At 49.4% G+C, this 17,628-nt stretch overlaps 1 protein-coding gene across 1 annotated transcript in view; it reads right to left on the bottom strand.

Annotated features, from left to right (window-relative positions):
* Window positions 1-1,229: 1,229 nt before the first annotated feature.
* The window catches only part of TSPAN15 (tetraspanin 15), a 34,065-nt gene continuing 17,666 nt past the window's right edge, over window positions 1,230-17,628 (bottom strand). Inside the window, exons 5-8 of the mRNA XM_068140292.1 lie at window positions 17,461-17,577; window positions 9,491-9,538; window positions 6,131-6,247; window positions 1,230-2,672 (exon numbers count right to left, since the gene is read on the bottom strand). Coding sequence (XP_067996393.1) covers window positions 2,520-2,672; window positions 6,131-6,247; window positions 9,491-9,538; window positions 17,461-17,577 — 435 coding nt within the window. The 3' untranslated portion in view covers window positions 1,230-2,519. The remainder of the gene's footprint in view (window positions 2,673-6,130; window positions 6,248-9,490; window positions 9,539-17,460; window positions 17,578-17,628) is intronic.

Below are 17,628 nucleotides of genomic sequence, written 5' to 3'. Positions count from 1 at the left end.
AGAGGGCATAGCATGGCACACTGAGAAGAGCCAAGCTTCAGGCTTAAATTTACCTTGCCACTGCAGTTTCCCCACCATCCCTGAGAGCTCAGGCGCTGCATCCCTCTCCTCCACCTACCTTCTGATTGTCATCATCTTTCCCTCCAGCCTCCACGGGCCTGTGAAGCCAAGAGTTAAATTTCCTCAGATCTGAGGGAATGGGAAGGGTGAACAGTATCTGAATCAATCCTTTATTAAACAAAGTCACACATTTAGTTCATGACTCTCCTCACCCCCCTCAGGCCCTGCATGTGACAGAGAGCAGTGAGGGTGGCTGGTAATTCAGTACAGACCATGAATTTCCTTGCTAAAGGGGAACTGCTCCCTGGTGTCTCCAAACACTCTCCCTGTTCCATTTTAAACCACACTTCCACTGTCATTTGTTTCTCCAGGTATCTTGTATTTCAAACTACAACATTTACAAGGCACTGCTATTGAAAGGGGAGGGGGGGGGAAATTTACCTTTGTCACCACAGAAAAATTAGCTTTGTCATTCCCACCTTCACAATGCCTCAGAGCCCCCCTGCCATCTCAAATCTATGCATTAGTTCCCTGTTGCCAAAGGCCAGGGCATGGCTCTGCCTCTGGTGATATCTCAGCATCTCCTGCTCTCAGCTCTCACCTTCCCAGCCTTCTCTCCACAGGAAATCAGTTTCAGCTTCAACCTTCCTACCTTTCACCAGCAGTCAGCTTGGTCCTCCAAAGCTGCCTCCTGCCTTTTCCACTTCCTCTCTTTGTACACAACCTTACCCTTGAAACACACCTTAAGCTTTTCACCTTGCCAAAATACATTATTCAGGACAGAAACCAGGAAAGTGCAGATGACAAGGATGTGGAGGGATTAAATATGCAGCCATAAGCAGGACCCAACACTAGAGTGTGCTGTGTAGGAAATAACCTCGCAGTGCAGACCATGGGCTGTGGGATCTCTCCTTCTAGACACCATCAGAAACACTGAAGAGCTGGAGGGGTCTCTCTTCTTTTGGCTCCTGAAAACATATGAAGCCTCCTCAGAAATCCTTAGTGAAGGCAGAGAGCTAAGGAAGAAGTCTTAAAGAAAGTTTTGAAGCAAGCAAAAAAAAACACATCCAGGACAAAGAAATTAAAACCAAAAGCAGGAGAAAAGCAGCAAGGAGAGAATAGCATCAGATATTCCTCTGGGTGGCTTAGTGGAGTGTCAAAGAAGAGAGTCACAAAGACAGGATATGTACCAAACCTGCTTTATTCTCATCCTGAATTCATCTTGAACACCACAATAGTTAGGTTTTGCATTTTGCCTGCAGGCCTGGGCTGGGGCTGGAAAGGCTGCAGCAGAGAAACGCTGAGGACAAAGCCACAACGACAAAACCCCAGAGCTCTTGGTGACTCCCCAAGCGCTGTCTCCAGCTCACTAAGAGCTCCAAGCAAGGCACTCTGTCCCAAGCATGTGGTCCTGTCCAAAAGCCCAGGCAAATCAGCACCCCAGGCAGAACCACACCTCAAGGCATTTCTACCTTTTGATTCAGCATTCTTAGCTAAGAAAATAAAACACCTCTTGAACATCTTTGTGGGGCTTGAAAAACAAACAAACCCAAATGAACACAAACATGAACCACAAAAACCCCAACCAATCACCCAACAAAAACACAACCAAAACCAAACCAACCAACCCACCCCAAACTCCTTCTTGGGTTTTATTTTGCTAAGAATGAATTTTAGAACCATCTCAGTGTAGAGAACTCAAAAAACCCCTTAAAAACAAAACAAATCTCTCAGTTAATTTACTAAAGAGAAGAAATACAGTACACACAAGACTCAGGCATCCCCTAAGTCTATACAAAAGCCAGGCAGTAATAAATTGCATTAAAGTAACAACCCCCCCCAAAAAAAATCCATCAAGCATCACACCTGACTGATTGGACACTGGCACCTGCCCCATTGTTAGAAGGCACAAAAGACTGAGCACTGAAAGCATTCAGCTTCACATCCATTACTGTCAGTAAATTCGTCAAGATTAGCATTAACCCCCCCCAAAATTTACTATTAAACACATGTTTAATATTCACCAGTAAGAAATCTGGTTTGGAAGGAGTAAGAGAATCAAAAAGCTGGGAAGGACAACCACTGAAAGAGGACATCCCAAGACAGAAAGGGCTCCTTTGGAGAAATCTACCTTCCCATCTTCCCAGGGGAGTTTTCTGGGCTGTGCAGCGCTCAGCAATTCCCTCCGAGAAGATTCCATCCCCCACAAGCCCACCTTCCAGCAGCACCACGACAGCACAGCAGCATTGGGGGCAGTGCAGAGGGAGCTCTTCTGCTGTGTCTTTGGTTGCAGACACATGGAAAGCAAGGAGAGCACAGAGGGATGGGCGTGCTGCTGACCCACCACCGGTCTGCTGGCCCATTCCTTACACCCCCAGTCTGTCACAGCCAGCACAAACCAGAACAGCTGGATTTGCCCCTTCTTGGGTTTTTTTCAGCCCTGTTTGAGGGTTCTGAAGTCACCCTGGGTAACACATGCAGCAGCCAGCTCCAGCAAAGTCAGGGGCAGATCTCTGCTCTGTCTCTTCAAAGAGTCTTTCGCTCAGCTTGTGCTCGGTGATGATGTCTTCCACCCGGGTGATGTAAAGCAAGGACAGCAGCACTCCCAGGAACTGTGAAAGGAAGGGGCATCTCTGGTCAGAGGTCACACACTGCTCATCTCAGGAAGGTTTTACACATTCTCTGCACACACATTGGGTATACAGCAGGAGTAGGGCAGTGACTGTGCTCCTCCTGAGCTTGGTGAGGCCACAGCTTGAGCAGTGTGGTCAGTTGTGGGTGCCACAGTGTACGAAAGACATTGAGGTCCTGGAGCCTGTCCACAGAAGAGCAGTGAGGCTCATGGGGATGTGGCATATGAAGAGCCACAAGGCTGGTGGGGATATGGCATATGAAGAGCAACTGAGGGAGCTGGGGTTATTTAATCTGGAGGAGAGAAGGCTGAGGGCAGATCTTATTGCTGAAAGGAGGTTGGAATGAGGCCAGTGCTAGTCTCTTCTCCCAGGTAATTAGCAATAGGATGAGGGGAAACAGTCTTAAGTTGTGCCAGGAGAGGTTTAGATTGGAGAGGAGTAAAAATTTCCTTTACTGAGTGGTCAGGCATTGGAACAGGTTGCTCAGGGAGGTGGTGGAGTCACTGTTCCTGGAGGTGTTCGGGAAGTGTGTGGATGTGGTGCTTCAGGATGTAGTTCAGTGGCCATAGTAGTTGGGTTATGGTTGGACTCGATCTTAAAGGTATTTTCCAACCTTAAAGACTCTATGATTCTACCTACAGACAGAAACTCCCATTGCTACTCTTCTTTGCATACAGAGGTATAAACAGATCACTCTTGTAAGGAGCTAATACAGCAGAATTGCCATCCCTGTGCCTCAGAGCATTAGAAAGTCTCAGTGGATGCAGCTAAGGGAAAGAGGACTCAAAACATCCAAGCAAACCCAAATCAACTCACCAAATCCTGCAACACATCACAGCAATACTGCTCAACTACCAGAATCACAGAATGGTAGGGACTGGAAGGGGCCTCTAGAGATCATTTAGTCCAGCCTGCCTGCCAGAGCAGGGTCACCTAGGGCAGGTTGCACAGGATGCACTTCACACCCAGAGAAGGAGCAGTGAGTTTGGACCTTTGGTGTCATGCTGCCCTTTCTGGAAAGGATCTGTGGGCTGCTAGGCTTCCCTCAGTTATTTTGGGATGCCTCCTAAGCCAAATGCCTGTGAGAAGCAGGGGAATTGGGGCTGTGTTAGGGATGGGAGGAAGGGCAGCCCTAGAGGATCCTTGTGTGTGGGTATTAGGGAAAAAAAATCTTTGCAGAAAGGGTTCTCAGGCACTGGAACAAGCTGCTCAGGGAGGTGGTGGAGTCACCATCCCCAGAGGGATTTAAAAGACTTGTGGATGTGGTACTGAGGGACATGGTTTAGTGGTAGTGGCTTGGCTATGATGCAGTCTTCTGCAGGCTGAAGTGCCCCAAATCCCTCAGCCTTTCTACACAAGGAGACATTTTCTAGCCACCCAATCACCTCAGCTTATCAGTTATGCTAAGTCTACATTAAAAAAAAAATGATCATGAGATATAGTCACATGGAGTTTAGCATATCAGAGTAAGCAATCAGATCCTGCCTTTCATGGATAGCACACTGTTACAGGCTGAGGCTAAGCTTTTAATTGTAAAGAAGGTTTTCCAGAGAACTCGAGAGTCCGAGGGGTGGGCTCTTCAAAGGGGCTGAAGGGAGTAAGAGATGTGTTTATCCCACACCATTGGCCTGCAAAATTCCTATATAACCTGAGAACATGGCATGTTTCTCCTCTCTCCTCTTTGTTCCCCTCTTAGGCTCTCTCCTGAACTTTGCTTTTACTTCTCCTGCGCTGACCAATTGTTTCGGCTGTGGCAGTGGGGGAGGTAAGGCAGTGTGGCCTTCAGGCTGCAGCTTGTTCAGGGGGGTAAAGCTGTTGTGTACAAGTGGGGGTGGGGTGGGGGGTGTAGCTGGACTACTGTCTAGTTTTGTGTGTGGCCAGCAGGAGCAGGGAGGTCATTCTGCCCCTGGACTCAGCACTGGTTAGGCCACACCTTGAGTCCTGTGTCCAGTTCCGGGCCCCTCAGGTTAGGAAAGATGTTGAGCTGCTGGAAGGTGTCCAGAGAAGGGCAACAAAGCTGGGGAGGGGTCTGGAGCACAGCCCTGTGAGGAGAGGCTGAGGGAGCTGGGGTTGCTTAGCCTGGAGAAGAGGAGGCTCAGAAGAGACCTTATTGCTCTCTACAACTACCTGAAGGGAGGTGGTAGCCAGGTGGGGGTTGGTCTTTTCTCCCAGGCAACCAGGACCAGAACAAGAGGACACAGTCTCAAGCTGTGCCAGGGGAGGTTTAGGCTGGATGTTAGGAAGCAGTTCTGCCCAGAAAGAGAGATTGGCCATTGGAATGTGCTGCCCAGGGAGGTGGTGGAGTCACTGTCACTGGAGGTGTTTAGGAAGAGACTGGATGGGTGCTTGGTGCCATGGTTTAGTTGCTTAGATGGTGTTGGATGATAGGTTGGACTCGATGTTCTCTAAGGTCTCTTCCAACCTGGTCTGGTCTATTCTATTCTACTCTATTCTATTCTACTCTATTCTATTCTACTCTACTCTAGTCTATATTTTTGTGTATGTTTATTACCTTTTATAGTTAAGTTTGCATTTGTAAATAATAATTTCCTTTTCCTTCCCAGTTTCTGTGTAGTGTGGTGTTTTACTCCTCAGGGTAAATTCCATGTTCTCTGTGTGTGGTGGTTTTAGGTTGTGCCAAGAAAGTTTTCCAGAGATCTTGAGCAGAAAAGTGATAGACTGTAAATAAATTACCATTGGATGTAAAAGTGGATGGAGGTAGAGATGGGATGGAGGTAGAGATGGGATGGAGGTAGAGATGGGATGGAGGTAGAGATGGGATGGAGGTAGGACAGGGATAGAGATAGAGATGGGATAGGGATAGAGATGGGATAGGGATAGAGATGGGATAGGGATAGAGATGGGATAGGGATAGGATTAGAATAGAATAGAATAGAATAGAATAGAACAGAACAGAACAGAACTAACCAGGTTGGAAAAGACTTTCTAGATTATAAAGTCTAAATAATCCCATTGATCACCTATCTAACATAAAGTTAGTTTGTATTAGCTAACTTTCTCTCTTTTTGGCTTCCTTTGCTCTGGCAGGTACTAACTGGTGCTTCTGCTAGCTTGTTGACCTTGACTGCCTTCTTTGTTGTGGGCAAGTACTGATAAGCTCTCTCTCTGCTTTTCTCCTTGTCCCGTGTACAGGGTGGAAGTGGTGGGGAAGAGGAGGAAACTATTAGTAGCCCCCTGGTTTTGCCCAGGGAGGTTCTTGTGCTGTTTGTAAATTGTAAATACATGTAATTATTGTGTGTTTTGTACCTATCCATTGCATTTCACGTTTCTAGATTGCAGTTTTGCTGGTAAAGGCAGCTTCATTTGTTTCCGTCTGAGCTGGTCTGGGGATTTGACGTCAGGGGTAATTTCTGTAAGCAGCTTTCAACCCACCACAATATGGTGTCAAACCACCACACACACTGGCCCCTTCTTACCTGGGGCAGCAATATGCCCAGCAGCACACCAGCCATGATGTTGTAGTTGTCCAGAAACCAAATCAGCACAGCGTTGGTGCACCCACGGACATAGATGACGTGCTGAACACTCAGGCGCTGCAAAACAACAGAGCAAAGGTTCCAGCAGGCAGCTGCTCTGCAGCAGGGACACAGAGTAGCTCAAAATTCAAGGCATGCAAATTTACTCCAAGGAGAGAGAGGAGAAGAGAGAGGAGAAGAGAGAGGAGAAGAGAGAGGAGAAGAGAGGGGAGAAGAGAGGGGAGAAGAGAGGGGAGAAGAGAGGGGAGAAGAGAGGGGAGAAGAGAGGGGAGAAGAGAGGGGAGAAGAGAGGGGAGAAGAGAGGGGAGAAGAGAGGGGAGAAGAGAGGGGAGAAGAGAGGGGAGAAGAGAGGGGAGAAGAGAGGGGAGAAGAGAGGGGAGAAGAGAGGGGAGAAGAGAGGGGAGAAGAGAGGGGAGAAGAGAGGGGAGAAGAGAGGGGAGAAGAGAGGGGAGAAGAGAGGGGAGAAGAGAGGGGAGAAGAGAGGGGAGAAGAGAGGGGAGAAGAGAGGGGAGAAGAGAGGGGAGAAGAGAGGGGAGAAGAGAGGGGAGAAGAGAGGGGAGAAGAGAGGGGAGAAGAGAGGGGAGAAGAGAGGGGAGAAGAGAGGGGAGAAGAGAGGGGAGAAGAGAGGGGAGAAGAGAGGGGAGAAGAGAGGGGAGAAGAGAGGGGAGAAGAGAGGGGAGAAGAGAGGGGAGAAGAGAGGGGAGAAGAGAGGGGAGAAGAGAGGGGAGAAGAGAGGGGAGAAGAGAGGGGAGAAGAGAGGGGAGAAGAGAGGGGAGAAGAGAGGGGAGAAGAGAGGGGAGAAGAGAGGGGAGAAGAGAGGGGAGAAGAGAGGGGAGAAGAGAGGGGAGAAGAGAGGGGAGAAGAGAGGGGAGAAGAGAGGGGAGAAGAGAGGGGAGAAGAGAGGGGAGAAGAGAGGGGAGAAGAGAGGGGAGAAGAGAGGGGAGAAGAGAGGGGAGAAGAGAGGGGAGAAGAGAGGGGAGAAGAGAGGGGAGAAGAGAGGGGAGAAGAGAGGGGAGAAGAGAGGGGAGAAGAGAGGGGAGAAGAGAGGGGAGAAGAGAGGGGAGAAGAGAGGGGAGAAGAGAGGGGAGAAGAGAGGGGAGAAGAGAGGGGAGAAGAGAGGGGAGAAGAGAGGGGAGAAGAGAGGGGAGAAGAGAGGGGAGAAGAGAGGGGAGAAGAGAGGGGAGAAGAGAGGGGAGAAGAGAGGGGAGAAGAGAGGGGAGAAGAGAGGGGAGAAGAGAGGGGAGAAGAGAGGGGAGAAGAGAGGGGAGAAGAGAGGGGAGAAGAGAGGGGAGAAGAGAGGGGAGAAGAGAGGGGAGAAGAGAGGGGAGAAGAGAGGGGAGAAGAGAGGGGAGAAGAGAGGGGAGAAGAGAGGGGAGAAGAGAGGGGAGAAGAGAGGGGAGAAGAGAGGGGAGAAGAGAGGGGAGAAGAGAGGGGAGAAGAGAGGGGAGAAGAGAGGGGAGAAGAGAGGGGAGAAGAGAGGGGAGAAGAGAGGGGAGAAGAGAGGGGAGAAGAGAGGGGAGAAGAGAGGGGAGAAGAGAGGGGAGAAGAGAGGGGAGAAGAGAGGGGAGAAGAGAGGGGAGAAGAGAGGGGAGAAGAGAGGGGAGAAGAGAGGGGAGAAGAGAGGGGAGAAGAGAGGGGAGAAGAGAGAGGAGAAGAGAGGGGAGAAGAGAGAGGAGAAGAGAGGGGAGAAGAGAGGGGAGAAGAGAGGGGAGAAGAGAGGGGAGAAGAGAGGGGAGAAGAGAGAGGAGAAGAGAGAGGAGAAGAGAGAGGAGAAGAGAGAGGAGAAGAGAGAGGAGAAGAGAGAGGAGAAGAGAGAGGAGAAGAGAGAGGAGAAGAGAGAGGAGAAGAGAGAGGAGAAGAGAGAGGAGAAGAGAGAGGAGAAGAGAGAGGAGAAGAGAGAGGAGAAGAGAGAGGAGAAGAGAGAGGAGAAGAGACCAGACCAGACCAGGTTGGAAGAGGCCCTCAAGATCATTGTGTCCAACCTATCATCCACTGAATCCACCAGAGACCTCCTCACTGATTTTCCCCATCTGTTTTTTTTTTTTTTCACAGTGTTCCACACCTGAACTTCTTCTTTAATTTTCTTCTAAACTCTTGGCTTGTTTGGGGCTTTTTTTTTTGGCACCTGCTTTTCTCAAAGAAATTAAAGCAAGCCTCATGTTAGACCCCCCCTGGAAAATGCAGAAGTCTCTCTCCAGGTTTCACCTTTGCTTCCAAGTTGAAAGTAGGGCAGTGGAAAAACATAAATTGTGGAGCAAGTGCTTTGCCACAACCTGTAAAAAGGGCAGGAACAAGAGGATTTCGGCCTCAGCCCTGCAAGCTGTGCTGCACCCTGACCCCAGCCCATAATATAGAAAGCACTTGAGGCTGCAGAGAGTCCTGAGCAGATGAATGGGCTGAAGTTAAGCATATGCTGAAGTGCTCAGGGAGTTAGAGCCAGGCTGGATGGAGCCTTTACCTGATTGAGCCAGAAATCAATGAACTCTAAATGAGGACAACTCACACGCAAAGACAACTGCTTGGTAATCCCCAAAACCAACAACTGAAGCTGCCATTGTGCACCAAGTGCCTCAAAGGAGCTCGGGGAGAGAGGCTTTTGCAGACCCAGCACCAGCACTCCAAGCTCTGTACTGAAGAACTCACTGGAGATCCAATTACCGATTTCCCTTCTCAATGGCTGAGCAATTAGTGCCTTGAGCCACCAGCCTCTGCTTTGGAGTCATTGGGGCTATTCCCAAGCCTGAAGAGGGAGGAGGGCCCATCCTGCTCCTAGAGGGATGAGAGGGCTGCCAACACAACCTGGGAAGTCCCACTCCTCTTCCAGGAATAACCATTACAGGCTTAAAACCAAAAGAGCAGGGGGCCCTGCCCATGGCAGGGGGGTTAGAACTAGATAATCCTTGAGGTCCCTTCCAACCCTAACATTTCTATGATTCTATAAAACACTTAGTAACAACTACATTGGCCTTACCAAAACTGATTTTACTCAGTGAGAAACTTCAGCTTTTTAGTACTAAAAGCTTTCCCCAGCTCAAGCCACTACTTAGAAAAGCACAAAAGAAACTTCCTTTGCATTAATGATGAGCTTTGGGAAGGTGTCCTTCCTGCACATCAAAGGAGGAATGGTGGAAGACACAGAGAAGGGAAGATGCCACAATCAAACACAAAAGGTATTCCAGGTAAAATAGTTTCAATTGCTGACTTAATTGCCTGGCAGAAGGAAGCATGCAGAAAACTGACCAGAAGCATGCAGAGAAGCAGCACTCTTTGCCTATGACAGTGGCCACTGGTTTACATTACCTCTTTGTCAATGGTTTTGTATCCACACATAGTGTTGATAATGCCTGTCTGGAAAGGAAACAACAAATATCAACTGAAGCAAAAGTAACAACCAAAACAAAATTATTGTATCTCCAGGGATGGGGCCCCAACCACCTCCCTGGGCAACCTGTTCCTGTGTTCCACCACTCTCATAATAAAGAACCTGTTCCTAACATCCAGTCTAAATGTGCTCTTCTCCAGCTTGAAGCCATTGCCCCCTGTCCCATCACTGCAGGTCTCTCCCCATCCTTCCTGTAGGCCCCCCTCAGCTACTGGAAGGCTGCTATCAGGTTTCCTCAGAGCCTCCTCCTCTCCAGGCTGAACCACCCCAGTTCCCTCAGCCTGTCCTTGCAGCAGAGGTGCTCCAACCCTCTGATCGTTTTCATGGCCCTCCTCTGGACCTGTTCCATCAGGTCCACGCCCTTCCTATACTGAGGGCTCCAGACCTGGATGCAGTACTCCGAGCGAGGTCTGGCCAGAGCAGCTTATTCCAGTGGCCCCAAGACCAGCTTTAGGTAGAGCTCTGCATGCTCACAGAGAAATCAGCATTGCCCATGTGTCATGACAGAAGATATTTGAACTGTCATCTGCCCAGCAACAGCGGCGTGGCATCAGAAACCAAAGCCAGCAATGACAGAGCTGTACAACCACAGCTGTTTCCACAGCTGGGTTTCATTTCAATGCATTTAGAACTGAACACATCTCATTAAGGCAATCAGAAATCAGGCCATCACAATGGCAAATTAAAGCTTAGCAATACCTAAACCCCAAGGAACAGCCAATGCTAAGAACTTTAACATTTTATAAGACAAAGCTGGCTGTATTTTTATATACCATCATATGTATGAATATAAAATTCATACATTAAAAAAAGACTTGGTCCTTGCCTTCATCCCTGATTACTCATGCATTTTCTCGAGGCATTTAATATGCCCTGTGGGTCCCAAAGCTCTGCTTGACCTGGCAAATGGTTTAGGTTGGAAGGGACTTTAAAGATCATCTAGTTTCATAGTTTCATTCAGGGTTGGAAGGGACCACAAGGATCATCTAGTTCCAACCCCCCTGCCATGGGCAGGGACACCCCACACTAGATCAGGCTGGCCAGAGCCTCATCCAGCCTGCTCTTAAACACCCCCAGGGACGGGGCCTCGACCACCTCCCTGGACAACCCATTCCAGGGCTTCACCACTCTCATGGTGAAGAACCTCCTCCTCACATCTAGCCTGAATCTCCCCACCTCCAGCTTCATTCCATTCCCCCTAGTCCTGTCACTACCTGACATCCTGAAAAGTCCTTCCCCAGCCTTCCTGTAGCCCCCTTCAGATACTGGAAGGCCACAATTAGGTCACCTGGGAGCCTTCTCTTCTGCATACTGAACAGCCCCAACTCCTTCAGTCTGTCCTCATAGGAGAGGTGCTCCAGCCCTCTGATCATCCTTGTGGCCCTTCTCTGGACACCTTCCAGCACCTCCACATCACTCTTGTAATAGGGGCTCCAGAACTGGACACAGTATTCCAGGTGGGGTCTCACCAGGGCTGAGTAGAGGGGGAGGATCACCTCCCTCGACCTGCTGGCCACACTTCTCCTGATGCAGCCCAGGATCTGATTGGCTTTGCGGGCTGCAAGTGCACACTGAGAGCTCATATTGAGCTTTTTGTCCACCAGCACCCCCAAGTCTCTCTCCTCCACCCTGCCATGGGCAGGAACACCTTCTACCTAGATCAGGTTGCTTAAGACCCCATGCAACCTGGCCTTGAACACCTTCAGGGAAGGGGCATCCACAACCTCCCTGGGCAACTTGTTCCAGTGTCTCACCACTCTCACTGTAAAGAATTTGCTTCCTAATGTCCAGACTATATCTGCCCTCCTCAGGCTTAAAGCCATTCCCCCTTGCCCTAACACCACAAGCCCTTGTAAAAAGAACCTTCCCAGTTTTCTTGTAGGTCCCCTTCAGATACTGGTAGGCCACAATAAGTTGTCTCTGAAGCCTTCTTTTCTCCAGACTGAACAGCCCCAATTCTGTCAGCCTGTCCCCACAGCGGAGGTCCTCCAGCCCTCTGATCAATCTTCGTGGGCAATGTAAAGCCCACCAGCATCAAAGAAAGCAACAACCAATGCCAGTGACATGGAAGAAATCCAAAATCCACAAATGAGGAAAATAAGGCAGAGCAAACTCTACTGTTTTCATATATCCTCCCCTCAAAATGAACAGGTGACGCTGAAATGAGATTTCTAAACTCTGGCGGCCTCTGAGCAGTAGGCATGGGGCTCCTAGGTCACCTCTCCAAGAAGGAAGAGGGATGTTTGCACCTGCTGCACACAAAGAGTGGCTGTCAGTGGGTCCATGTCCTCAGGGATCAGTCCTGGGACCAGTCTTGTTTAACATCTTTGTTGGTGACATGGACAGTAGCACTGAGGCACCCTCAGCAAGCTCACCGAGCACACCAAGCTGTGTGGCGCAGCAGACACTCTGGAGGGAAGGGATCCATCCAGAGGGACCCTGACAGGCTGGAGAGGTGGCCCTATGACAACCTCATGTCCAAGTGCAGGGTCACTTGGGCAACCCCAGGCACTGATAGGCTTGAGAGCAGCCCTGAAGAAAAGGGCCTGGGGATGCTGGGGGATGAGAAGCTCAACATGAGCCAGCAGTGAGCACTTGCAGCCCAGAAAGCCAAGCAGAGCCTGGGCTGCAGCAAGAGAAGTGTGGCCAGCAGGGCCAGGGAGATGATTCTCCCCTTCTGCTCCACTCTGGTGAGACCCCACCTGGAGTACTGCATCCAGTTCTGGAGCCCCTAGTACAGAAAGGATCTGGAGGTGCTGGAAGGTGTCCAGAGAAGGACCACGAGGATGAGCAGAGGACTGGAGCTGCCCTCCTGTGCGGACAAGGTGAGAGAGCTGGGGCTGTTCAGTTTGGAGAAGACTCTGAGGAGATCTTATTGTGGCCTTCCCATATCTGAAGGGGACCTACAAGAAAGCTGGGGAGGGACTTTTTGGGTGTCAGGTAGTGACAGAACTGGAATGGACCCAAGCTAGAGGATGGGGAGAATGGGGGAAATGGATCCAAGCTAGAGGAGTGGAGACTTAGATTAGATGTTAGGAAGAAGTTCTTCACCATGAGGGTGGAGAGATAATGAAACAGGTTACCCAGGGATGTGGTGGAAGCCTCATCCCTGGATGTTTTTAATGCCAGGCTGGATGTGGCTCATGATCTAGTGGCAGGTGTCCCTGCCCATGGCAGGAGGGTTGGAACTAGATGATCCTTGAGGTCCCTTCCAACCCTGACAATACTGTGAAAAGATGGAAGGAAGATGGATGTTAGAAAATAGCAGAAATAGCAGAGTTAGCTTTTTAAGCCCCCCTAAAGTTGGACTCTTACAAGGAACAAGGTTCAGCCTGTTCCTAAATAGAAGGCTGACTATCTTACAGGCCTGTTGGGAACATGTGAGGAGTATCCAACTGTCAACCACAGGTCATAAATACTCTTGGAAATCCAAGTTTGCAGTACTAGGCTGAAGCAGCCTGATCCTGTGTCTGCTGTGAGTAATGTCAGGTTTACAAAACACTTCAGCAGCACAAGCAAATGCAGGCGACAGAGGTAAAGGCATTAGCAACTGAGGTTTCCAGGCATCTGGGGACTCATTTTTTAGCTGCTGCACTAGTCTATGTCTACTTTGACTTGAAAACAGTCCCTTCAGAGTGCACCCAGGATGAGCCTGGCTCATGTTAGCACAAGGCTTCTTCAGAGGATCAGAATCCAAGCCCCGGCATGAGCTGGAGTTTTCCATGACTACAAAGCCAGTGAGTAATCACCAACCATATCTGCAGCCTTCTGGGGCAGAACTCAGCCTGTGTTTGGAAGCACTTGTCAAACACACCAGATTTATGCATCTGCTGGGTGGATTTTTTTCCCCCTGAGGCAGGCAGTCACAGTGTTAGAGTCATCCTGCTGAGGACACGTCTGTGACACCTGGATGTCACCAGGCACACAGATGGCATCCCAGGCTGGCAAAGCCACAAGGCCTACTGCACTGCAGCACCGTGCTGAACAGCCTACCTACCTCAAGAAGAAGTTTGCCTGTTATACTGGGGCATCTCCCCATCTTTCCATTAACTTCCCTGAGCTAAGTACCTCCCAGGCTCCAGCTGGGATGCAAGGAGTCTCACCCTCACCACTCTAAGGTTGCCAGTGGAGTATAGATTCATAGAATGGTTTGGGGTGGAAGTGATTTCCAAAGGTCAGCTAGTCCAACCCCCCTGCAGGGACATCATCCACTAGATCAAGTTGCTCAGAGCCCTGTTGAGCCTGACTTTGAGTATCTCCAAGGATGGGGCCTCAGCTACCTCCCTGGGCAAGCTGTTGCAGCATTCCACCACTCTCATTGTTAGGAACTTGTTTTTAACATCCATTCTAAATCTCTTCTCTAATTTAAAACCATTACCCCTTGTCCTGTCACTGCAGGCCTTTGGAAACAGTCCCTCTGCAGCCTTCTTGTAGGCCCACTTTGAGGTACTGGAAGGTTGCTATTAGGTCTGCCTGGAGCCTTCTCCTCTCCAGGCTGATCATAGTATCATAGTATCAGTCAGGGTTGGAAGGGACCACAAGGATCATCTAGTTCCAACCCCCCTGCCATCGGCAGGGACACCCCACACTACATCAGGCTGGCCAGAGCCTCAGCCAGCCTGGGCTTATACACCTCCAGGGACGGTACCTCAACCACCTCCCTGGACAACCCATTCCAGGGCTTCACCACTCTCATGGGGAAGAACCTCCTCCTCACATCCAGCCTGAATCTCCCCACCTCCAGCTTCATTCCATTCCCCCTAGTCCTATCACTACCTGAGATCCTGAGCAGTCCCTCCCCAGCCTTCCTGTAGGCCCCCTTCAGATACTGGAAGGCCACAATGAGGTCACCTCGGAGCCTTCTCTTCTCCAGATTCACTCCCAGCTCCCTCAGCCTGTCCTCAGAGCAGAGGTGCTCCAGCCCCCTGATCATCTTCTGGACCCACTCCATCAGGTTCATGTCCCTCCTGTATTGAGGACTCCAGAGCTGAACCCAATACTCCAGGTGAGGTCTCACCGGCAGAGTGGCAGAATCACCTCCCTCAACCTGCTGGCCATGCTTCTTTTGATGCAGCCCAGGATGCCATTGGCCTTCTGGGCTGCAAGTGTACACTATTGGTTCATGTCCAGCTTCTCATCCACCAGCCCCCTCAAGTCCTTTTGTGCAGGGCTGCTCTCAATTTCCTCACCCCCCAGCCTGTATTGATATTGAAGGCTGCCTCAACCTAGGTGCAGAACCTTACACTTTGCCTTACTGATCCTCATGAGCATACAGAGGATATATTACTTGTTTTCCTCAGAGCAGTTTGTGTGTTAGTGCTTTCCTGCCCAACAGGCTGCATTTGAAATCCTCCACATGTCTGATTATTTGTGCCAGTAGCCTGGAGTTACTAGTCACTGATTGCTGCTGTACTTGCCTTCACAGCACTGCTGTGTTTCACAGAACAGAAGAGAACAGAATCCTAGAATGGTTTGGGTTGGAAAGGATCTTAAACATCATCTAGTTCCAACCCTCCTGGCCATGGGCAGGGACATCTTCCACTAGACCAGGCTGCTCAAAGCCTCATCCAGCCTGGCCTTGATCACTTGCAGGGATGGAGCATTTCCATGCACATCAAGTAACCTTTGAAAATTAAACCTCAACAGAGGAGTGAGAGCCACAGAAAACCAAGAGGTGTTTTGAATGACCACTAAAAAACTGCCTCTATCTTCTTTTACCATGAACTGAGGGCAAAACCCTGAGCAACTCTGCTCAGCACAGCTGTGAAGCAGCAGATGCTGCTCTCACATACACAGCTTTCTTACTCTCAAACACCTAAGGCTTAAAGCATAACTGTTTAGCTTTGGTTCCTGAGAATAGCTCACCAGGTCAGTGCCAATTTCAACAGACTCTTTCTCACACACAGAACCCCATAACAGACACCTTCCTGGTATACAGATTTCTCAGCAACCCCTAGCAGGATTACTGACACAGATAACACTCTTGTTTTCCCTTTTATAGATTGAACACCCATGCTTAAAGGCAGACATTGGAAGGGCAGCACACAGGAGGCACCCACAGGCTATCCATCTCGAGCTCTGCTGTGCCTACTCTTATATGTAATGACAAGTTTCAATGACCAGTATTGTCCAGCAGCATCCTGTGACTCCTGGGTTGTGCTTGGGTTTTTTGTTTCTCCTTAAAGTTCTTCTGAACAGAGTCAGGTCTTGGATTGCATCACTGCTTTAAAAATGGCCTTTTAACCCATGTGTATGCCAGTTTAGTTCTCAGTTCTTTAGGGGCTTTGTTTTAGAGTTGAGGAGGGGAGGGAACTGAGCTTTCCTTCATTAGGAAATTGGGGAACAGCAACAGTGGTTTGTTTTCTTCTGACTTTGAGCAAAGTGATTAGATAGTGTTGGGTGATGGGTTGGACTGGATGATCTCAAAGGTCTCTTCCAACCTATTCTATTCTATTCTATTCTACACATACTCTATTTCTCTGTCTTATCTTCAGGACACAGACCAAACCCCAGTGAGGCAGGGACAACCCATAGTGGTTTTTGAGACCCCACCAGGAGCACTGCATCCAGTTTTGGTGCCCCCAGCACAAGAGGGACATCAAACTGCTGGAGTGGGTCCAGAGGAAGCCACAAAGATGATCAGAGGGCTGGAGAACCTCCTCTATGGGGACAGGGTGAGAGAGTTGGGGCTTTTCAGCCTGAAGAGAAGGCTTCAGGGAGATTTTAGAGCAGCCTTCCAGTACGTAAAGGGGACCTACAAGAAGGCCAGGAAGGGACTGACAGAATTGGGGCTGTTCAGTCTGGAGAAAAGAAGGCTTCAGAGACAACTTATTGTGGCCTACCAGTACCTGAAGGGGACCTACAAGAAAACTGGGAAGGCACTTTTTACAAGGGCTTGTGGTGTTAGGGCAAGGGGGAATGGCTTTAAGCCTGAGGAGGGCAGATATAGGCTGGACATTAGGAAGCAAATTCTTTACAGTGAGAGTGGTGAGACACTGGAACAAGTTGCCCAGGGAGATTGTGGCTGCCTCCTCCCTAGGGATGTTCAAGGCCAGGTTGGATGAGGCCTTGAGCAACATGGTCTAAGTGGGAGGTGTCCCTGCCCACAGCAGGGTGGCTGGAACTAGATGATCTTTAAGCTCCCTTCCAACCTAAACCATTCTATGAACCTATCAACAGTCCTTTATCAAATTCAGCATTACATCCACCCCTCAAATGAAAAGTGATGAATTAAAACTACTAAAAACTATATAAAACTCATTCATATGTAACTTAATGCCTGCTCCTAGTGCTGTCAGCACCAGTTAATACCAGTTCATTGCAGACTGAAGAACTGGTGTGGACTCCAGCTGACAGAGAGTCCTTCCAGGAAGGCTTTTACATGACTTAGAGCAGAGCAGGAGATTTAGTCTAGACCTGCACCCACAAGGATGCACTGACCCTGAGGTCATTTGCCCACCTTTCTGGACTTCTGCCCCATTTTTCTGGATGGCATGGTCACTCTGTTTAGTTTTCAATTCACACAGCAGCTGCTGCACATCACTCCAACCCCCACCCACAGAAGCAACTGGAGCCCAGCCTTCTTGGCCAAGCTGCAGCAGCAAACCCAGGGGAAAACACCAGCAAGACTTCATCCAGGCAAGCCATGAGGTTAGAGGAACTCACAAGATCTCTTCTGCTTTCTAAGACTAGTGGGACAGTAAAACAGCCAGCACATCCAATTCATTATTTTATCATTGTCAAGCTGTCAAGTCTCACACATCCATACACCCTGATTTGGGGAGAGGCCCATTTTCCTTCACTTCTAGATTTCCTACAGTAATGTACCTTCTCAAGTCAACACCAATGCCCTGTCCAAGAGCAGTGATGCCAAGATGTCAGGACTGACCTTATTTGAGACACAGCAGGTGTAGGGCACTCCACATGCCAGCGGTCCTGGGGCTGCACAGTTGTGGTACACATTCTGTGACCAGTCTCTGTAATCTTCCCCTCCACAGCACTTAAACTGGGAAAAGAAAAAAGAAAGCAAACACAAATGGCAAAGGAAGGAAATAAT

The sequence above is a fragment of the Melanerpes formicivorus genome, unplaced genomic scaffold, assembly GCF_026170545.1.
Source record: "Melanerpes formicivorus ecotype bairdi unplaced genomic scaffold, bMelFor1.0.p_v2 SCAF_6, whole genome shotgun sequence".
Taxonomy (NCBI): domain Eukaryota; kingdom Metazoa; phylum Chordata; class Aves; order Piciformes; family Picidae; genus Melanerpes; species Melanerpes formicivorus.
Note: the sequence above shows the minus strand (reverse complement) of the source record. Positions and strands in the feature narration are given on the sequence as shown.